This window comes from Lissotriton vulgaris, chromosome 2_1 (assembly GCF_964263255.1).
Source record: "Lissotriton vulgaris chromosome 2_1, aLisVul1.2, whole genome shotgun sequence".
Lineage (NCBI taxonomy): Eukaryota > Metazoa > Chordata > Amphibia > Caudata > Salamandridae > Lissotriton > Lissotriton vulgaris.
In genome coordinates this window covers 1,875,953,551-1,875,973,037 of record NC_141687.1, presented here as the reverse complement: position 1 = coordinate 1,875,973,037, position 19,487 = coordinate 1,875,953,551, and the positions used below count along the sequence as shown (strand labels likewise).

The following is a 19,487-nucleotide window of genomic DNA, read 5'->3' as shown; positions in this document are numbered from 1 at the left end:
GGTAATAATCATCCGAATTCGAGTCCTGGTACTTCACCTGAAGTTGAGAAGGACTATAAGCATCTCCATATGGACTTTCATCATCGTCAGAATATTCCACCTCCAGAAGAAGAGGTGGAGGTAATGGTGTTACCCTACAGGGTGATGTCATTTCCGGAGTAATTAGTCTTTTTCTAAAAGAAATTGTAACTTTTTGGATCGTCAACGGTGTCGTCGACGAGGGAATTGTCGTCGCCGGAGAAAGAACTGTCGTCGACGGGCTGATAGTCGACGGTACCGTCGACTAGGTCGAGTCAGAATCATCGTCGGCGTAGTCATCAACATTGTCGTCTTTGTCGACACCATCGTCGGCGTTATCACCGTCGACGTTGTCAGTCTCGTCAACGAAACAGAGGTAGAATGTATCGTCGACTAAGTCATCGTCGATGAAGCTCTCGACCACGGGCCCGTCGACGGAGCTGAATTTGAAACCAATTTGGTTTTTGAAGTCATCGTCAACGTACCTGAGGAGATTGTGGTCGACGGACGGATTTTCTTCTCTTCTTTCGCCTCCTGAGGTGTAATTGAATGTTCCTTAAAGATCTTTTTTTTACGATGGTGAAGAGGTAACAGAAAGGCGTTGGCTTGCCTTTTTTTTCAGATGACACCTCAGGAAGAAGTCTCACTTTCTCCTTTGAATGGTGAAGAGATTTTTTGGGACTAAGCCTTTTAGACCTTTCAGAGGTCGTTTGAGAGGCCTTAGCAGGAGGTTCGGCAGATGTAGAAGGGGAAGACCTACCCCTTTTTGTAGACCTCCTCGAAGATGTTGCTGAGGAGGAATCTTCACTATCATTAGAAAGAACCTCCTTTCAGACTTCATCTTCTGTAGCCAAGTCAGAAGTCTTCCTTCCCGGTCTCTCAGAATCTTGGTTGAGAAGGTCCTGCAGATCTTGCACTCAGTGGCCTTGTGATCTGCGTATAAGCAAAAAATGTAATCTTTATGCGTATCTTCGAAATATAGCACGGGCTTTGAATAAAGATTTTTTTTCTGACATCCTGAAGAGAAACATCTGTAGAAATCCAAAGTTGAAGAGAAAACTGAGCAGAGCAGAGCTCAGTGGAGACTCCCTTAGCACAACATGCGGTAGAAAATCTGCATTCACAAAGCATTACTGCCTGGACTCTTTCATAAGGAGCGAAGCTGCAGTAGGACAAGCAGTCCTGAGGAATCTTTTCCAATGAGAGGTGAGCTTTCCCTTCTATCCCTCCTTCCTGTGATTGCACATTTTGTATCGCATAATTTTTTCTGATGTATTGTTACAAGGTATATATGGTCATATGAAGACAGTTATGCTGAGATGTTGTAATAAGCTTGTAGCAAAATGTGCACTTGTGACTTACTGCTAGCTACTCTGATACAAAGCATGGGAATCTATGAAAATTCCTATACTGGGGCAAGAAAACAAGTTACTTATCTGTAACTTTGGTTCCCCAGTATTAGTAACTTTCATAGATCCCCATGCTCCCACCCTCCTCCCCTGGGAGAGCTCCACCTTCAGCAAAGGTTGTTACTGTTACACAACGGCTGTGAAAATCTGAGGCTCTCTCAGGAGGTTTCTATGGGGTGAGGCTAATCCGATTGGTTGTTGCAAAGTTGTGGTCTCTCTACAAAAAGAGGTAGATAGGCTACAAAATGAGATGAGGCCTAGGCCTTACTTTCTCTTTTGTACATACGGCTATGGTATTTTTTATTTACAGAGGCTGACAGGCTGACGACGTGGAATGATACAAAGCATGGGAATCTATGAAAGTTCCAATACTGGGGCCAAGTATAAAAACACAGTCCTGTACAGAGTGTTTAGTTTTCACGCTAAAACTTGCTGAGTCTCGGTCTTCAGTGTTAATCCCACCTGTCTTCGAAGCTGTAACAAACAGGTCCAAACACAATAGCGAAAAAATAATCTCATCTGTGTGCCTGTGCATTGGGAATTTCAGAAGACTTTAAGAAGAGAAATATGTCACATGCTTGAAACCATAACTTAAAAGAAATCCAAGAAAAGCAACTTGTAATAGCATGAGCCCAACGCTAGATGGTTCTTTTCCATGAATATTTTAACAGTGGCATGGTCTTCTTTTGCAAACGTGGGCAAGCGGTACAAAAAACTGTTGAGTTGGCTTGCAAGTCCAAACATAAGCAATGAAACTCATATTTAAAGTACATCTAAAAGGCACGGATGTATGACGATACGACACGTACCGTCACAACGCGTGCTTTTACAACGCGTCCCTTACAACGCAAGTCGTTACCACGACTTGCGTTGGGGGCGCAGATTGAGAATAGTATAATTTACTATTCTAACACCAGTCCCTGTGGACACTAGGGAAGGTGTTGGAATAGTAAATATACTATTCTTAATCATCTAGCGCCCTCCAGCATTGCTTGCGTTGTAACGGACGCGTCGTAAAAGCACTGCGGAGTAAAATCCACGTCGTAAAGGATGTTCACCAAAAGGCACGATCACTTATACCTAAATACACACATCTATCTTCAGAAAAACTTTGTACAGTCCAGAAATTAAATAAGCAATCAATTGTGTCAAATGTGGTGCTTCAAGAGATTCTGAAGGTTGGGGCAACGTGCAGATAAACCCTCCTACAGATCCAACAAAAACTCAAAACACCACCAAATGCCTCTAAATATGATTAGTTACTGCTGCCATGTGACCTAAGCTTGTGTCTTTCAAATGAATATGGTATCATAACACAATAAAATGTGAACAAAATCAGATGGTCAATTTGGGCTGAATGCACCAAGATTGGTTTGAGGATATGATGATTATACATTGCAATAGAATGGAATTTTATCTTGTTTGCACAGATCTAGATGGAAACTGGTGAGCAAACATGACCCAAGAAAAAAGACATTCAGTGATAATGAACTATCAAAATCTATTATAAAACGAGTAGTTCGGAAAAGAAAAAAAAGTCATTTTTTGCAGTTTAGGTTCACTATGGGAAATGACAGCTCCAGTACGGTCTGTACTGACTTGTGCGCAAAAATAACCACTCTATGGCAATCTCAGTTTTAGAAAAATATATACTCAACCAGAATTACTGTACCTGCAATACACTGCCCATTTGTAATTTCCTCATGAATTTATAGCGTATTTGTTCTGTATCAAGTTCTACATCACCAAATGTTCTGGAAAGGGTGCACCATCTGGATATACATTCTGTTCTTTATATTACTTCACATGTTTTTACTTGTTGTGTAGTAACTGATGTATCACTGGAACCAGTTCAACAGAACTACGTTTAATGCAAATTGTTAGTGATGAGAGCATCTGAATAGGAGGATCATAGAGCACACATACAATGGTTATGCATTCAATGGCAAGCAAGACATATTACCATATAGGAAGTAACTCAAAGAGGGCTTTAGGTCACCCTGGGGACATGTAGGGTAGTTGTGCACAAGAAGGCACTGCTTTGCTACATACTCACTTTCAGCAGCACTGAAGTATTCCGGGTTCACCGAGGCATACAGCACTCCATTTCCAAGTCTGTCACTGTTTCTGATAATTGGGACAGAATATGAACAATCAGTGAGAGGATAAAATAATGTATTACACAATCAATTAGACCAATAAGGAAAATGCTACTTACCAGTATGCATCTGTTCTTGGCATGAAGAGCTGCAGATTACTACACTTAGCATTAGATCGCTACCTGGTGTTGGGCTCGGATGATTGCATGTTGTTGTCGTCTTGCAAGAAGTCTTTGTAGTCACGAGATAGGCGACTCCTCCCTTGGACAATAGTGCGCATGGGCATCGGCTCCATCCTTAGACTGTTTTTCGCTATGATGGGAAATTATGAAGTTAGTAGAAGTAAAGAAAAGGATGTCCATGCGTGTGCATCTAAGTAGGATGAAACTGGACCAGATACAGGTCCCGGGGAGGCGGGAGGGCGTGTAGTAATCTGCAGGTCTACATGCTAAGAACAGATGCAAACTGGTAAGTAGCATTTTCCGTTCGAGGCATATGAGCTGCAGATATTACACTTAGCATCGATTGTGCAGCAGTGTCTCCCCTAGCGGTGGTCAACTGTATCCGTTGCAGTAGTTTCAAAGAGAGTTTTAAGGGCAGCTTGGCCCACTACAGCTTGCTGTTTGGCTTGCACATCAACACAGTAGTGTTTAGTGAAGGTGTGTGTTGTAGACCATGTTGATGCCTTGCATATGTCCTCTAGGGGGTTGTTTCCTAAGAAAGCCATTTAGGCTCCCAGTTTGTGTTTGGAGTGCGCTCTAGGAGGAACTGTTAATGTACGTTTTGCTTTTTGATAGCATATTTGTATGCATTTTAAAATCCACCTTGCAATTCCACTTTTAGAGATGGGGTTGCCCTTATTAGGTGGAGAGAAAGACACAAACAGTTGTTTTGTTTTTCGAATCTTGTTAGTTCTATCTCTATAGTAGAGGAGAGCTCTTTCAACATCTAGTGTGTGTAGAGCCCTTTCTGCTACAGTGTCTGGGTTTTGGAAAAACACAGGTAACTCTACAGATTGGATTAAATGAAAAGGAGTAATGACATTTGGAAGGAATTTTGAATTAGTTCTTAAAACCACTTTGTTATGATGTAATTTTAAAAATGGTTCTTGTATTGTGAAAGCTTGTATCTCACTTACACTTCTAAGAGAGGTAATAGCAATACGGAAAGCTGTTTTCCACGTGAGGAATTGCAGTTCACATTTATGTAAAGGCTAAAAAGGGGGTCCCATGAGTCTTGTAAGAACAACGTTTAGGTTCCACACGGGAGAAGGTGGCAACCTAGGTGGGATGATTCTTTTTAATCCTTCCGTAAATGCTTTAATTGCAGGTACTCTGAAAAGAGACAGATGATGTTTGTTTTGTAAATATGCAGCAATTGCTGCAAGGTGCAGGCATATGGATGAATATGCCAAGTTACACCTTTGTAAATGTAAAAGGTAGCAAATGATATTCTGAATGGAAGCATCCAGGGGATCAATTTGGTTATTGTTGCAATAAATGGCAAATCTCTTCCATTTAGCAGCATAACAAGCTCTGGTAGTAGGTCTCCTGGCCTCTTCAATGATATTCATACAGTCTGGTGGTAGGTTGAGATAACCAAACTAAGACTTCAGGAGTTAGATCACCAAATTAAGTTGATTTGGGTCTGGATGTCGGATGTCTCCATGGTTCTGCGTTAGCAGAGATGGAGTCAGTCGTAACTTTTGGTGTGGAACTAGAGAGAGTTCTAGCAGTGTGGTGAACCATGGTTGGCGTGCCCATGTGGGAGCTACCAGGATTAATTTGAAAGACTGTTGCCTGAGCTTGCGAACTACTAATGGTATTAGTGAGAGTGGCGGAAAAGCGTACGCAAAACTGCCTGACCGGTTCATCCATATCGCATTGCCCTTGAACAGCGGGTGTGGAAACCTGGCAGCGAAGGTTGGGCATTTTGCGTTTTAGTGTGTGGCGAACAGATCTATGTCTGGATGACCCCACTTGTGGAAGAATTGTTGAAGAACTTGCGGATGTAGTTCCCATTTGTGAATTTGTTGTGTCTACCGACTCAACAGATCTGCTATCGGATTGTGAACTCCTGGAAGGTGCTCTGCCAACAGATATATGTTTTGTGGACTGGCCCATCTCCGAATGTTCCGCGCGAGCTGGGACAGTTTTAGAGAGTGTGTCCCCCCTGTTTTTGTATATAATACATGGCTGTCATTTTGTCCGTCCGGATTAAGACAGCTTTGTTTTGTACTTGGAATGTTTTGAGTACTAAGAATATTGCTAACAACTCTAGATGGTTGATATGGAACAATTTTTGTTGACTGTTCCATTGTCCTTGAGTTATATGATGTAGGAGATGGGCTCCCCATCCTGTGAGAGATGCGTCTGCTGTGAGCACTAGTTGTGGAACAGGTTCGAGGACCGGCCGCCCCTTTGTCAAGTTTTTGGTGTTCCACAACTGCAGAGAACGATGTGTGCAGCTGTCTACCAACACCAGGTCTGTTAGTTGACCTTGAGCCTGGTTCCACTGTTGTGCTAGACATTCCTGTAACTGACGCATTTGCAGTCTTGCATATGGTACTATGAAGATGCACGATGCCATCATGCCTATTAGCCTCATCAACACTCTGGCTTGCAGAGATTGTTGGTGTTGAAAGACTGTGACTAAGGCTTGAATGCTCTGTATCCTTGCTGGACTGGGATACGCTAGAGCTGTAGATGTGTTTATGGTAGCCCCTAGATACTGATATATTTGAGAGGGTTGCAGGTGAGACTTGGTGTAGTTGATTGTGAACCATAAGTCGTGCAATGTTTGAATTGTCTGCTGTGTGTGTTGGACACACTGACTGAGTGACTTGGCTTTTATGAGCCAATCGTCTAGATAAGTGAAGACATGTATTTGTTGTCTCCTGAGATGTTCTGCTACTACTGCTAGGCACTTTTGATTCAGATTGATTCAGATTTGTAAAGCACGTAGCTACCCAAGGGCGTCCCAGCGCTGATACTCGGCCTAATTGATCCAGAGGGGGGGGGGGGGGTAGTTTATGGGAAGAGCCAGGTTTTCAGTAGCCTGCGGAAGACCAGTAGATTGGATTCCCTTCGAATGGAGAGCGGAAGGACATTCCATAGTTTAGGGGCATTATATAAAAAGAGACGTCCCCCTAAACGTGCTTTTCTTATTCTGGGGACACTGGCCAAGGAGAGGGTATCTGATCTCAGCTGTCTGTTGGATTTATGGGGTTTAATGAGAGGTCTCAGAATGGGGGGGGGCACTGCCATGAAGTATTTTGTGTGATATACAGAGGGTTTTAAAGGTAATCCTTTCTTGAATTGGGAGCCAGTGCAATGATTTGAGGGCAGGTTTGGCAGAGCATCTGGGTTTTGTCCCGGCTTAGGAGCCTTGCGGCGGCATTCTGGGCACATTGTAGTCTGTTGATGACCGATATTGGGGCACCTAGGTACAGGGTGTTTCCGTAGTCCAGTCTTGAGATAATTAGACCCTGCATTAGCAGTTTCCTGGACTGGAAGGGAATTAGGGGGAGGATTTTTCGTGCTGTCCGTATAAGGCCAAAGCATGTACCGGCGTTTTTTCTTGCTTGGACTTTAAAACTGAGGTCTTGGTCCATCCAGATGCCAAGGCTCTTGATTTCCCTTTTGGGTGCGGGGGGAGACCCCATACAGGGTGGCCATGAGAGAGAGGGGGGGAGTTTGCGTGGGTCACCAAGTAGAATAATCTCTGACGTCTCTCCGTTAAGTTTGAGGCGAGAGTCGCACATCCATTTTGAAATGTTCTGGAGACAAGTGGCCAGGTTATCCAGACATTTGGTCGACTGGTTTATGGAGACGACCAATTGGGTGTCGTCAGCGTACATGACTACCTTTATGCCAAAAGGTGTCACGATGTCTTCTAGGGGGGACATGTATACGTTAAAAAGTGTGGGGCTCAAGGAGGAGCCTTGGGGGACCCCACACTGAAGAGGGAAAACTCTGGAGTTGACAGAACCGTCTGCCACCTCGAAGGTTCTGTATTCTAAGAAGGACTCGAGCCAGGTCAGGGCGGTACCAGAAATTCCTGCCATGTTAAGACGGTGAAGAAGGATGGCATGGTCCACCGCGTCGAAAGCAGCGCTCAGATCCAGGAGGATCACTGCCACTGATCCTCCTACATCTAGGATGGTTCTTGCTTCTTCAATCACGGCCAGGTGTGCGGTGTCTGTGCCCTGTCCTGGTCTGAACCCTGTCTGGGAATGACGAAGGAGGTTGTTGGATTCAAGGAAGGTGGAGAGTTGGTGATTTACGATCTTTTCAGCCACCTTGCTAATGCCCTGGAGGAGTAAGATTGGTCTGAAATTAGACAAGTCAGCGGGGTCGAGGTGAGGTTTTTTAAGTAGTGCGCGAACTGTTGCTTTTTTCCAGTTGGTGGGGACAATGCCTTGGGTGAGACGCGTTAATTAGTTTGGTAAGGGGGGAAGACACCGTGGAGGCTACCAGCTTTAACTTGTTCATGGGGGCTGGATCTGTAGGGGCTCCACTCTTCACAGTATGTAGAGTGGCCAGAAACAACTCAGTGGAAACCGGGGAGAAGACCTTAAGGTGAGGGGCCTCAGGGCAAGTAGGAGGGGGCAGTGAGTCTGGGAGTGTGCTGTGGGTGGGAAGTGTTTTTAGAATATTGTTAATTTTGGAAGAGAAGAACTCGGCTAGCTGATTGCATCTGACGCCTGATGGATCCAATGTGGGCTGTGGTTCCAGGGCTTTTGTTAGCAGGCGGACAATGCGGTAGGTTTCTTTAGAGGAGTTTGCTGTGGCTAATATTTTTCCTTCGAAAAAGGCCGCTTGAGTGTTTTTTATGCAAGTTTTATAGTCCTTCATAGCTGACCTATATTCACTTTTACTCTTTGTAGCCCAGTCCTTTCTCCAAAGGCGTTCGAGCTTCTTGCATTTTTTTCTTAGTTCGCGCAGCTCTGGTGTGAACCAGGGTGATTTAAAAGTTCCCTTCTTGCTGGGGAGTGGTTTATTGGGGAGGACTGAGTCTAGGGATTGTTCGATCCAGGTTCGGAGTTGGAGCTCTGCCAGGGATGGATCTGAGTCGATATCAGGAACAGTGGTTGCCAGTTCATGAGACCAGGCTACCGTATCTAATTTTGGCCATGGGCAGGATGGCGCCTGGGGTGTCGGGGGAGGTCAAGTGGCCCTTAGAATGGGTTGGCTGATTAATCTTTAAATGAAGGTTAAGGGAGGCTAAGTCTTCCTTGAGATCATCCGCTATTTTGTTTGCCAGATCATCCTAGTGGATATTTAGGTCTCCTAAGACGGTAAAGTTGGGGGATAGGCAGGCGAGGGAAGAGATAGTTTCCACTAGGGAATTGCAGAATTGACCTTGCCGCCCTGGCCGGCGATAGAAGAGTATGCCCGAAAGTGTTTTTAAGGAGGATAGTTGGATAGAGAAGCGAACGTTTTCACAGTCCTGAATCGGACTGTCCTTAAAATAACAGGACAGATTGTTTTTGAAAATAATCGCGACTCCACCCCCTATCCTGGATAGTCTATCCGGGTGTTTAATTAGGTACCCAGGTGGCAGTGTTTGAACTATGTCTGGGTCCGATGTTGTGTTGAGTCAGGTTTCAGTGAGGAAAAGTACCTTAAGTTCTGACTTAAGCAGGAGCAGATTGATCTAGCGCTGTGTTTAGGGAGAGACCTACAGTTAAGTAGGGCCATCTTGATCCAGTGCTTTTTGGGGGGGGATGCGTGGCGTCAGTCTGTATGGACAATGAAGACAACAGGTTTGTCGTTCTTCTGAGGAGATCGTATGGAGGCAAGGAGCAGGAGTGATATTCCTAAGCTGAAGGAGGGTTTCGTGGGAGTACCTGATTGGGAGTGGTGTTGATTTTGCACAGATCCAGGGCCCGGGGCGCAGACGGGCGCAGACGGGCTTGCCTTAGGTGCGCCTTCGGCGTGCTGTCGGCGCGCCCGCTGAGCTCGTCCGCTGCGCTTCCTGGTAGGTGTGGCCATTTGTACTGGGGTTTGGCGGGAGGGGCGAGCACTAGTCTGCCGACCCACTCCTCGTCCAAGATGGCGACCTCTCACCTGAAAGAAGCCCAAACTCGGCTGCGGCAGTGAGAGAGAGGCGCAGGGCACGTAGGAACCTGTGCGGCTTAAATCGCGGCAACAGGTAAAGTGCGAGTGCAATTTTTACAATAATATAACAGTTTTTAAAAAGGCAACTTTAAAAAAATTCAGGAGAGCTTCCCCGGCTTCCGCCTCAGGGATTCAGTGCAAGCGAGTGACACGCGTGTAAATTAACGCGGCTTTTGTACTGGGGATTGGCGGGAGGGGCGAGCACTAGTCTGCCGACCCACTCCTCGTCCAAGATGGCAACCCCTCACCTGACAGAAGCCCAAACTCGGCTGCGGCAGTGAGAGAGGCGCAGGGCACGTAGGAACCTGTGCGGCTTAAATCGCGGCAACAGGTAAAGTGTGAATACTCGTGGTGCCGTTGTCACTCTGAATGTAAGGACCTTGAACTGATAATGTTGTCCTTCCAGCACAAACCTTAGATACTTTCTGTGAGCAGGATGTATAGGAATGTGGAAGTAGGCGTCCTTTAGGTCTAGTGTTGTAAGGAAATCGCCTTGTTGCAGCAGTAGGAGAACTTGTTGTAAAGTGATCATATGAAAATAATCTGATTGTATGTAATGATTGAGGTGCCTGAGGTCGAGAATTGGTCTTAGTGTCCCTTTTCAGTATGCTGTTGGGGGAGCAGAGTGAAGTCACTGTTTTGTGGTGGAAGAGGTTCGATTATTGTTGTTACCCTGACCTCTTCTCATGTTGTTATTCCCTCTATATCCTCCTCTAAAATATCCCTTGTTAGAGAATGTTTGTGTGTTAGATTTGAAGGATGTAGTATTGTCTGCACCAGTTTGTTTGAAGCCTCCTCTGTAGAAGGATCGATAAAAGGAACTTTTAGCTTGTGCGGACTGTAAAGCTCCCATAGATTTGGCAGTGTCTGTGTCCTTCTTCATCTTTTCAAGTGCTGTGTCTACTTCTGGTCCAAATAATTGGTTTTGATTAAATGGTTGATTTAAATGGTAGTTTGCACTTCCTGTTTAAAACATGAAATGTGTACGACACTAGTATTTACAACTCTAGATGCAGTGTCTAGTGCACACTTGATTGAGGCATTAGAAATTAGCTTGCCTTCATGTATAAGGTCGTTTGCCTGTGCCTTATATTGGTCAGGTAGATGTTGTAGTAGTTTCTCTAACTGATCATAATGAGCCCTATTATATCGTGAAAGGAGGGCTTGTGTGTTAGCTATACGCCATATGTTGGTAGCTTGCACAGCTATTCTTTTGCCTGAAGCATCTATTACCTTGGATTCTTTGTCAGGTGGGGGTGCCTCACCTGAAGTTTGTGAGTTTGACCTTTCCTAGCATTTGATACAACTAGTGAATCTAATGGTAGTTGTCCTTTAATGTAGGCTGGATCTGCAGGTGCAGGCCTATATTCAAATGTGTCTAAGAGAAAGTCTTCCTCTGCCTTATCAGAACGCCTAGTGACCCCATGGTAAATGGCAGCTCTGTTCAACAGGTGACCAAAACAAATGTTATCTTCTAGGGGAGAGGGTTTTGATAGGTATGACTGTGGGTCAGGAATATCTGGCACATCCTGTGGATTTGGGTACTCCCAGTCTGTATTAACTATAGGGTATGGGAAAGGCTCATCTGTGTCTATCCCTCTACCTAAACTATACTCATCATCATTCTGAGGTGAGTGTGAGGATAAAAGAGGAGAATGTGAAGGAGATATCTGTGGTGAATTGCTAAGAGAACAGGTGATGAAGGAGAAGGAAGTATAGGAGAAGAAGGGTGCATGGGAGATGTGGCAGAATCCTTCTTCTAGGCAGGAGCTACAGGTGTGGATGTTGCATCTGCCTTTCTCTTCTTGTGTGGTGTAGTGGATACATGACCTGTCTTTGGGTCAATGTAGATCTTCTTTTGCAGAGGATCTGGTTGGAAAAGGTCTTCTCCTTGTGGAACCTTTGTTGGCGCCAATTTTTTTGGTTCCGGACAAGGTTGCTGTCTATCTTTAGCCTTAGGAGGTGTTACAATGTCCTTTGGCGTAGTTTGACACCGAAGGTGTTGTTTTCGGTGTCGTAGGCTGTTTCGAGGCCTTGGGCGCATCGGAATCAGGCCTTGTCGGTTTTGGTATCGAAGACGATGGCTTCGGAGTGGAAGCTGGTCTCATTGGCTTTGAGGCGTCGGATGCTGGCTTCGTACCCTTGTCTTTAGAAGTCAACGGTTTGGGAGCTGAGACTTCTTTCGGTTTCGGTGCCGAGGGAGCTTGTGGGATCGGCACGTGCGGCTTGCTCGGTAGCTACCAGAAGGCTTAGATACTTTCTTCGGAGCCGGACTCGATGGCGGGGCTGACGCAGTGTTTTTTCGGTCGCGACTGGGCCCCGGAGGCGGAGCGCTGACCCGATGATATGGAGTCATCTGAGTCGTCTGCCTCTGATACGATCTCGAGATTATCTGAATCTTCTTCGGGAACGAGCGGAACCTCCTCGTCTTAGATATCCACCGGTTCCGGAGCTGATCTCTGCATGTCGTGTCGACGGGCCCTTTGATCCCAGATGGATTTCTTGGATCGAAAGGACGCGCAGGATGTACAGCTGGATTCGTCGTGTTCTGCGTTAAGCACAGGTTGCAGACCTAGTGGTGGTCACTGTGTGGACACTTTGCTCCACACCCGGGGCATCTTTTGAATGGCGTCCTTTCCATGAGGTGTAGGCCTCTGGGCGTGGATAGGCCCAACGGCCCGCGTCGACGACCGGAATCGAGCTGATGGAGTCGAAACGATGTTAGTTGATATCGAAAGTAGTTTGGTAAGTTTTTAGGACGTCTTTTGCGCTTTGAAGTGCTTGAAAAGTCTATTTCTAGCAAGAGCGGAAAACTATCATCCAAACCCAGTGTCGGAAAAAACAATCCAAGGATGGAGCAGATGCCCATGTGCACTATTGTCCAAGGGAGGAGTCACCTATCTCGTGACTACAAAGACTTCTTCCAAGAGGACAACAACATGCAATCATCCGAGCCCAACACCAGGTAGCTTAGTGTAGTATCTGCAGCTCATATGCCTCGAACACACAGTCTCCCCTTTCACTCATTCTGCCATTCCTTAATTGATGCATTGTGTAATTGCGCCTTATCCCAAGGGTTCATAGAAGTTGGAAAGTTGTACAGGCTTTGAAGCATCTTTTTTCTGGACTGTCCTGCAACACTCTGCCAGATCAATAGACGGTCAAGTACCCACCTCCTCATCTTCTCCGATCCCACCCGTGCGGATGAACAGTACGAGCATTTGCCACTGGATTCAAGCAAGCCGGGCTGAAGACGGCTGGAATGCCAGAAACCGGTCCTCGAAGCTTGTTTCCGGTCCAGGGAAGGCATGGCTTGGCAGTTTGGGCTGGACTGTTCCCATGAGGCACAGGGTCAGACTGATTTGCATATAGCCATGTCTGAACTGGGGTTTCAGAGTGGGCTAAAGAACGGTGATGGATTAAACCCAGATCTTTTGACTGGGTGTGAGTGTTTGATTGGTTCAGATGCTCCGTCCATTACTACCCCCCTTTGTACCGCTTTTGGCTGCCATAAGTGTGGCAGGGAATCAACAATGTGCTGTCCTCACCTGTGCCAGTAGACTTAGGCGTTTCACAAGGATCCTCCCTTTCACCCACACTGTTCAACCTCATCATGGAACCACTGGCCACCTTGCTCCAAGCATCCAATGTACACTTCCATATGTATGCCGATGACACTCAACTTTACCTAAAGGTACAATCCCCGGAGGACATCAAACTCCTGAACTACACACTGAGCAACACCCAATCATGGCTGGCCGATAATCACCTTAAACTAAATGCTCTGAAAACTGAGTTCCTCCTGATATCACCCCCTGCGAAAACTACCACCACCCAAATCTGGCTCAATCACCTAACAGCACTCAATGTCCGACCGACCATTGTGGATTCTGCGAAATCCTTAGGCATCACACTCGACACAAAGCTCAGCATGCAACAGCACATTAGCAAAGCAACGAAAGGAGCTAACTTCCAAATCAATACATTAAGGAAACTTAAACCCTTCCTCCCAGTCAAAGACTTCCAAACTGCTGTACAAGCCCTAGTCATCCCCCGCATAGACTATGGAATTGTGGCCCTCAGCGGACTCCCTCTAGCAACAACTGCACCCCTAAGAGCCTCCTTGAACGCTGCCGCAAGACTCATCATTGGCTCAAGAAAACACTCTCATATATCCCCTGATTTGATATCCCTGAAATGGCTGCCCTTTGAAGCCAGAATACAGCTGAAAATTGCTGTTATGACACACTCGGCCGTACACCACAAGGCACCCAACTACCTCACTCAAAAGTTGACTATATCAGGAGGGTCGAGATCCAATAGAAGTACAAAAAATCTACTCCTGAAACCTCGCAGATTCCGGAAGGAAAAAACTTACAAACGCTCCTTCTCAGGAATGGCACCCAGGATTTGGAACGCACTCCCTCCTGAAACCAGGCTTATCACCTCCACTGCTTTCTTCAAGAAAGAGGCGAAAGCCTTCCTTATGGCCAAGTTCTCCTGAACTTTATCGTTGTTGGACTAGAGACTTTGCACCACCTTGGTATTACTGGCTACCTCATTGTCTAATGTCTAATGATATCATATCCTTAGTTGACTGCGAGCCTATTATACTACTCTCTCACTACCTATTACTTTAATGTTCATGTTAGTCTGCTGAAACTTGATGTTCCTACCCATTCTCTCTCTGTAACTCTTAGAAAGTGGTATAAGCCAACCTTATAGCCTAGCTCTCCTGATCTCTATTGTAGCTGGATCAAAGACTCTGCACCGTTCTTATATTATCGTCTTTTTGATTGTTTATTGTTATTCTAACAGCATATGAATACTACCCGATCATGCTATTGAATATTATACTGTACCTAACACTATGTTTAGTCACCCTCCTGTTGCCCTCACCCCCTGCTTCTGTGAAGCGCTCTGATATCTGCAAAGATCTTCTTCGCGCCATATAAAACTCTGAATAAATAAATAAATAAATAAATAAGTATGCTCAGACGTGAGTCCCTTGCTCACTTTGCCACTGGATTCAAGCAAGCTGGGCTGAAGACAGCTGGAATGCCAGAAACTGGTCCTCGGAAGCTTGTTTCCGGACCAGGGAAGGCATGGCTTGGCAGTTCGGGCTGGACTGTTCCCATGAGGCACAGGGTCAGACTGATTTTCATATAGCCATGTCTGAACTGGGGTGGCAGAGTGGGCTAAAGAACAGTGATGGATTAAACCCAGATCTTTTGACTGGGTGTGAGTGTTTGATTGGTTCAGATGCTCCGTCCATTACCACCCCTTTTGTACCAGTACGAGCATGAAGCATCAGATTGCTTCTTTGGCCCAGGCAAACTAATCCGTCCTGAGCTGCTGTAGAAGCTCACCATTCTCCCTACAAATGTTTTTGCAGCCACTCTAACCTTCAGGGAAATTCGGGGACTCTTGTATTCACAACTAGCAGGGAGAGCAAAATGACCGAGTAACTGCGTGCGAGAGACGCAATCCGATAGGTCTCTCTGAAGGACTTTATTTATTAACTTCTGCACGTTTGATGTATCACTAACATCTCTCCTACATTAATAAGAAGCCAGTGCAGAACTGTCTTCTGAAACATCTATGCACATAATCCCAAACTAATATTAATAGTGGCATAATGTAGCAAAAAGGAAATGGTTCGGGGTGACCACTGCAGATATTATTCTTACCGCTTCTTGTTTAAGTAACACACGGTTAAAATGGCTGCTAACAGCAGCAGCAGGGCCAGCAGCGGTACCATTATCGCCGTGTACAGGTACTTCCCATAGTCCGGTGCTGAAGACAAAAAAGAGAGTTAAGAAAGGTTAAACAAGCCCCGAAGAAAACATCACTGAAAATCACCAGGGCCAGATTATGTACAACTCGGGAGGCAGTATGTTGAGGATGCTGAGGTCGTCAGTGCATTCTTAATACACGCTATGGTGATGAACAACTTACCTCTAAGCATTTCTTTACTCCGCAGTGATTCACAAAAGAGCAAAGAAGAGCCCTGTGGAAATACTGTGATCAAGCTGCATATGGTTTACAGACAAATGGCTCAGTACCTCATTTCAAAGTCATCCTAGCGTTTTGTTTTTATTCCTGCGTAAGAGGGGGGCGGGGTGGGGGGGGATGTTGTGTATTTCTTCTTTGTATTCTAGGTTTGGAGCGAGGCACATTATGCTCTTGCATTCTTTTACGTGTGTTCCAGTCCATGGGTCAATTGCTGCCTGTACCATGGACTGGAAGCCGTTCTGCCTCGCTCTCATCTGTTCTTAACAATAAAGCACTTCCAAATTGAAGAAGTAACCGTTGTCTTGGAGGGCAACTAAAATTCAGTCGCTTGTGGGGGGAAAATTAGACAGAGCAAAAAGAAAGGGTAGGCAATAGGCAAGCTCAAAGATTTGTAATTACCCATCGGCTGGATGCGACAGATCGCCACCCTGGGAGGAAATACTGAATCCTACATCTTGTAAATGAAGTAAGGTCTTTTTAGGTAATAAGCCCAGTAGCCAGTAGAGTGGATTATAAGAAGAGGTTTATTCAGTCTCGGTTTCATGAGTTCCAGGTAACTGGCAGTATGGCATATGCTGCACTCATTCCAACTGACACACATAGACACTCATACAAACCAGGCACTCATCAACATGCTATTACATCACAAACACACTGGCTGAGCAGCAGGGAACTAATAGACAACAGGATATAACCTCGAAACTGGTCCTAGGATGCTTGTTTCCAGTCCAGGGAGGACCGGCTTGGCACCTCGGGCTGGACTGTTCACATGAGGCATAAGGTCAAGACTGATTTGCATATGGTCAAGTCTAAACTGGGGTGGCATGGTGAGCAAAAGAATGATGGATTTAACCCAGATCTCTTTACTGGGGGTGAATGTTTTGATTTGTTCTGCATTCCGTCCATCAATTGAGTGTCTTTTGCTGCACCCCACAGGATGGGTGTGTGCACTAGGGTCAAACTTAAGTGGCTATTGCCGCAGGAGAAGGGGACTAGAAGAACGGGTGTTTCGTTTGCCTATGCTTTGCCTGCTAGACCCACATCCCCCATCTCAAAAGCACTGTGGTAACTGCTGTTGTGGTTGGGGCGACCGTCATGGTCTATATGTCAGCCCCTTAGAGTAATGCCTGAATTTTCTGAACTGATGTGGAAGCTGCTAGGCAAGGCTCAACGCACCCATGGAATGTGCAGTGGCTCTACTGTCCATAAAATGCAACCGTGCAGAATCAGCTTTTTCACCAAAAGACGTGACCCATCAAACGGCATACCCATTAGAGAGGTTTGACATCTCCAGAAAATCCTGTGGGAAGCATGGCGGTGGAGCACAAGAGGGGAGCCAACTGTCTTCCCTAGGATATCAGTAGCATTTAGGCTTGCACGAATCACATTTGGCCAAATTCTGACCTTCATGAATTGTTTGAGCAAGAGAGGCACTGAAGTCTTCCAGGACCGTCGGCAAGATCTTGCTGGCCATGTCCCAAAGGGCATGCGTGTACCGACCCAGCAAATAGACCGTATTGACCGATCTCAATGCCTGCCAAGCAGAGAAGAACCTTTGTCAAAGTCAAATGTCTCAAACCTCTTGGTCTCCCTATCCGGAGGAGTTGTGGGGAATAATTTAGGGTTTACATCGCTGGTTGAAGTCTTGACCACTAGGCTCTTTAGGGAAGGGGGTTTAGTGAAAAAAACAGGATGCTCAGGCACCAGTCTGCAACACCTAACCATCTAAATCTTTAACAGTGGGTTAGAAAAATGACTTTGACCAACTGCCCATTAAGGTATCAGTGAAGGCCTTGTTATAGGGGACCAACAGCTCAGAGGTGTCCGGCCAAGGCTGCGAATTTTCCGTAAGGACTTTAGTATTGGTCTTGACTGAAGGCAGTTGCAATTCTAGGACCTCATCTGTCTTTCAGTACCAAATTATGCACTCTCTTCCTTCCTTTGGTGGTCTAAGTAGCCAGTCCGACCATGAGTCAGGGACAATATCAAGCCCACCGGACTCAGAACAGTACAAGATCAGTAGAGATAGGCTGAATTTGGTTCAGAGTCAGACATTAGAATCAGCAATGGATCCTCTTTCGGTGCCAGTCGTATGGTTCCGGGATGAAGAAAAATGGCTCAGTACTGATCCTGGAGCCATAGACATATCTATCAGAGTCACTACAGGATTTGGAATCGGTCAGACAGCGCCTGGTATGGAACCTAGGTGGTTCTTCAGGGCTCAAAGGCATGCCAGACTGAGCCCAAAGTGTGACGGAAATCTGTAGCATGGCCTCTTTGAAGGCCTCAAACTGTTGTTCTGTTGCAGATTGCATGTGAAACACAGGACGCACTGGGATCAGTCAGGAAATTGGCCCCATAACTGGGAACACCATGGGAGACCGACTGACATCATGATGCCCTTGCGACATCTCTTTGGATATGGTGTGGCGGGATGGGGTTGAATTCTACTTTTCTTTTTTATGCTACCTCTTGGGCTTTGATTTAGATTTTCCAGAGGACTTCATCTGCGAGGTTGACATTTCACAGGTACAGCCCCAGGAATGAGAACGGGTCTGCGCCTGAACCTGGAGCATGATTTAAGTGAGTGCTTTGAATTCTTTTTTTATTCAGAGACATACAACTACGTTTCTTGGTCCCAGGTCAACTTTGATGCCTAAGAGGACACTTGTTATAGGATTTCGAGCTGTGTCCGGAGCCCAAACACCAGAGGCGAACCTCATGTGGGTCCGTGACAGACATCGGCTATTCACAATCAGGGCACTGCTTGAGCCTGAAAGTTTAGGAGGAGCCATCGTTCCTTAGCACACAGGGTTTCATTTTTGAAGAGTTGTCTGAGGCAGACACATTTGGGACCTGCGGCTCTGCTCCTTTAAAGAAACGGACGTAATTGCTCTTAAGTGGTGCATATATGCGGCTACCCTCCATCACTTCTGGTCTGGGGCGGTAAAGAGCCACTACCGAACCACATGGCACCATATAGCATTGCTAGAGAAAGTTTCTGGATCTAGTCAGTCACTGGGGGAGTACTACAGGGTGATGAATCTGTGGTTAAAACTATGCATCAGAAAGGCCTTTCTAGTAGAGCACCACCTTCTACAATTCAATGAAAAAGGATATGTGGTGGCTAAGTATTGTCACTATTTCCCACAAGTACTATCATGGACTGCTGTGCATCTCATTCTTGTAATCAGAATATTCAATGCTATCCACGAACCATTGCTCTATTGATGAGTACCTGCTATTTCTCTACATTAATTTTGACCCATCACCTGGCACAAATAAAGATTGGGACTGAGAAGTCCATAGCTACTTTACATATCAGCCTTATTGTTATTCCCCACCGATGAATGAAGCAAACTCATGGGGTAAAGATAATTTAGGTGAAAGAACAATTTTGAATGGGGAAGTACTAACCCTGTAGGAATTCTTTTTAGTACAGTTTCTTTAATGTGGTGTTCATGTTTAGGGTAAATTAATACATGTAAAATAAAAAGTATTGAGAGTTTGGAATCTTTAAAAAATATCCCGTACTTCAAAGGTAACCATCTTCATAGCAGTTATTTTATGGTAAGTGGATGTTCAGAATTATCTAAATAAATACATTTATCTCCACACAAGCAAGTGCTACATTTAGTATTAACAGGGATCAGTTGTAGTAAATACTGTCCACATAATGCTATTAAATACTGACCTAAGACAACATGTCAGAATGCTGCTGTGCCACAAATACAGGTCATACAATGTGATGCTATTGCATACTTAGTATTGTCAGCGTGTGCCACTTTACTTCTGAACTGTTTCTTAGTGATTCATAAATAGAC

The 19,487-nt window shown here is 45.4% G+C and overlaps 1 protein-coding gene across 1 annotated transcript in view; it reads right to left on the bottom strand.

Annotated features, from left to right (window-relative positions):
• The window catches only part of IGF1R (insulin like growth factor 1 receptor), a 1,159,892-nt gene that overhangs the window by 139,826 nt on the left and 1,000,579 nt on the right, over positions 1–19,487 (bottom strand). The window contains exons 15-16 of the mRNA XM_086958078.1: positions 15,339–15,444; positions 3,484–3,554 (exon numbers count right to left, since the gene is read on the bottom strand). Coding sequence (XP_086814204.1) covers positions 3,484–3,554; positions 15,339–15,444 — 177 coding nt within the window. The remainder of the gene's footprint in view (positions 1–3,483; positions 3,555–15,338; positions 15,445–19,487) is intronic.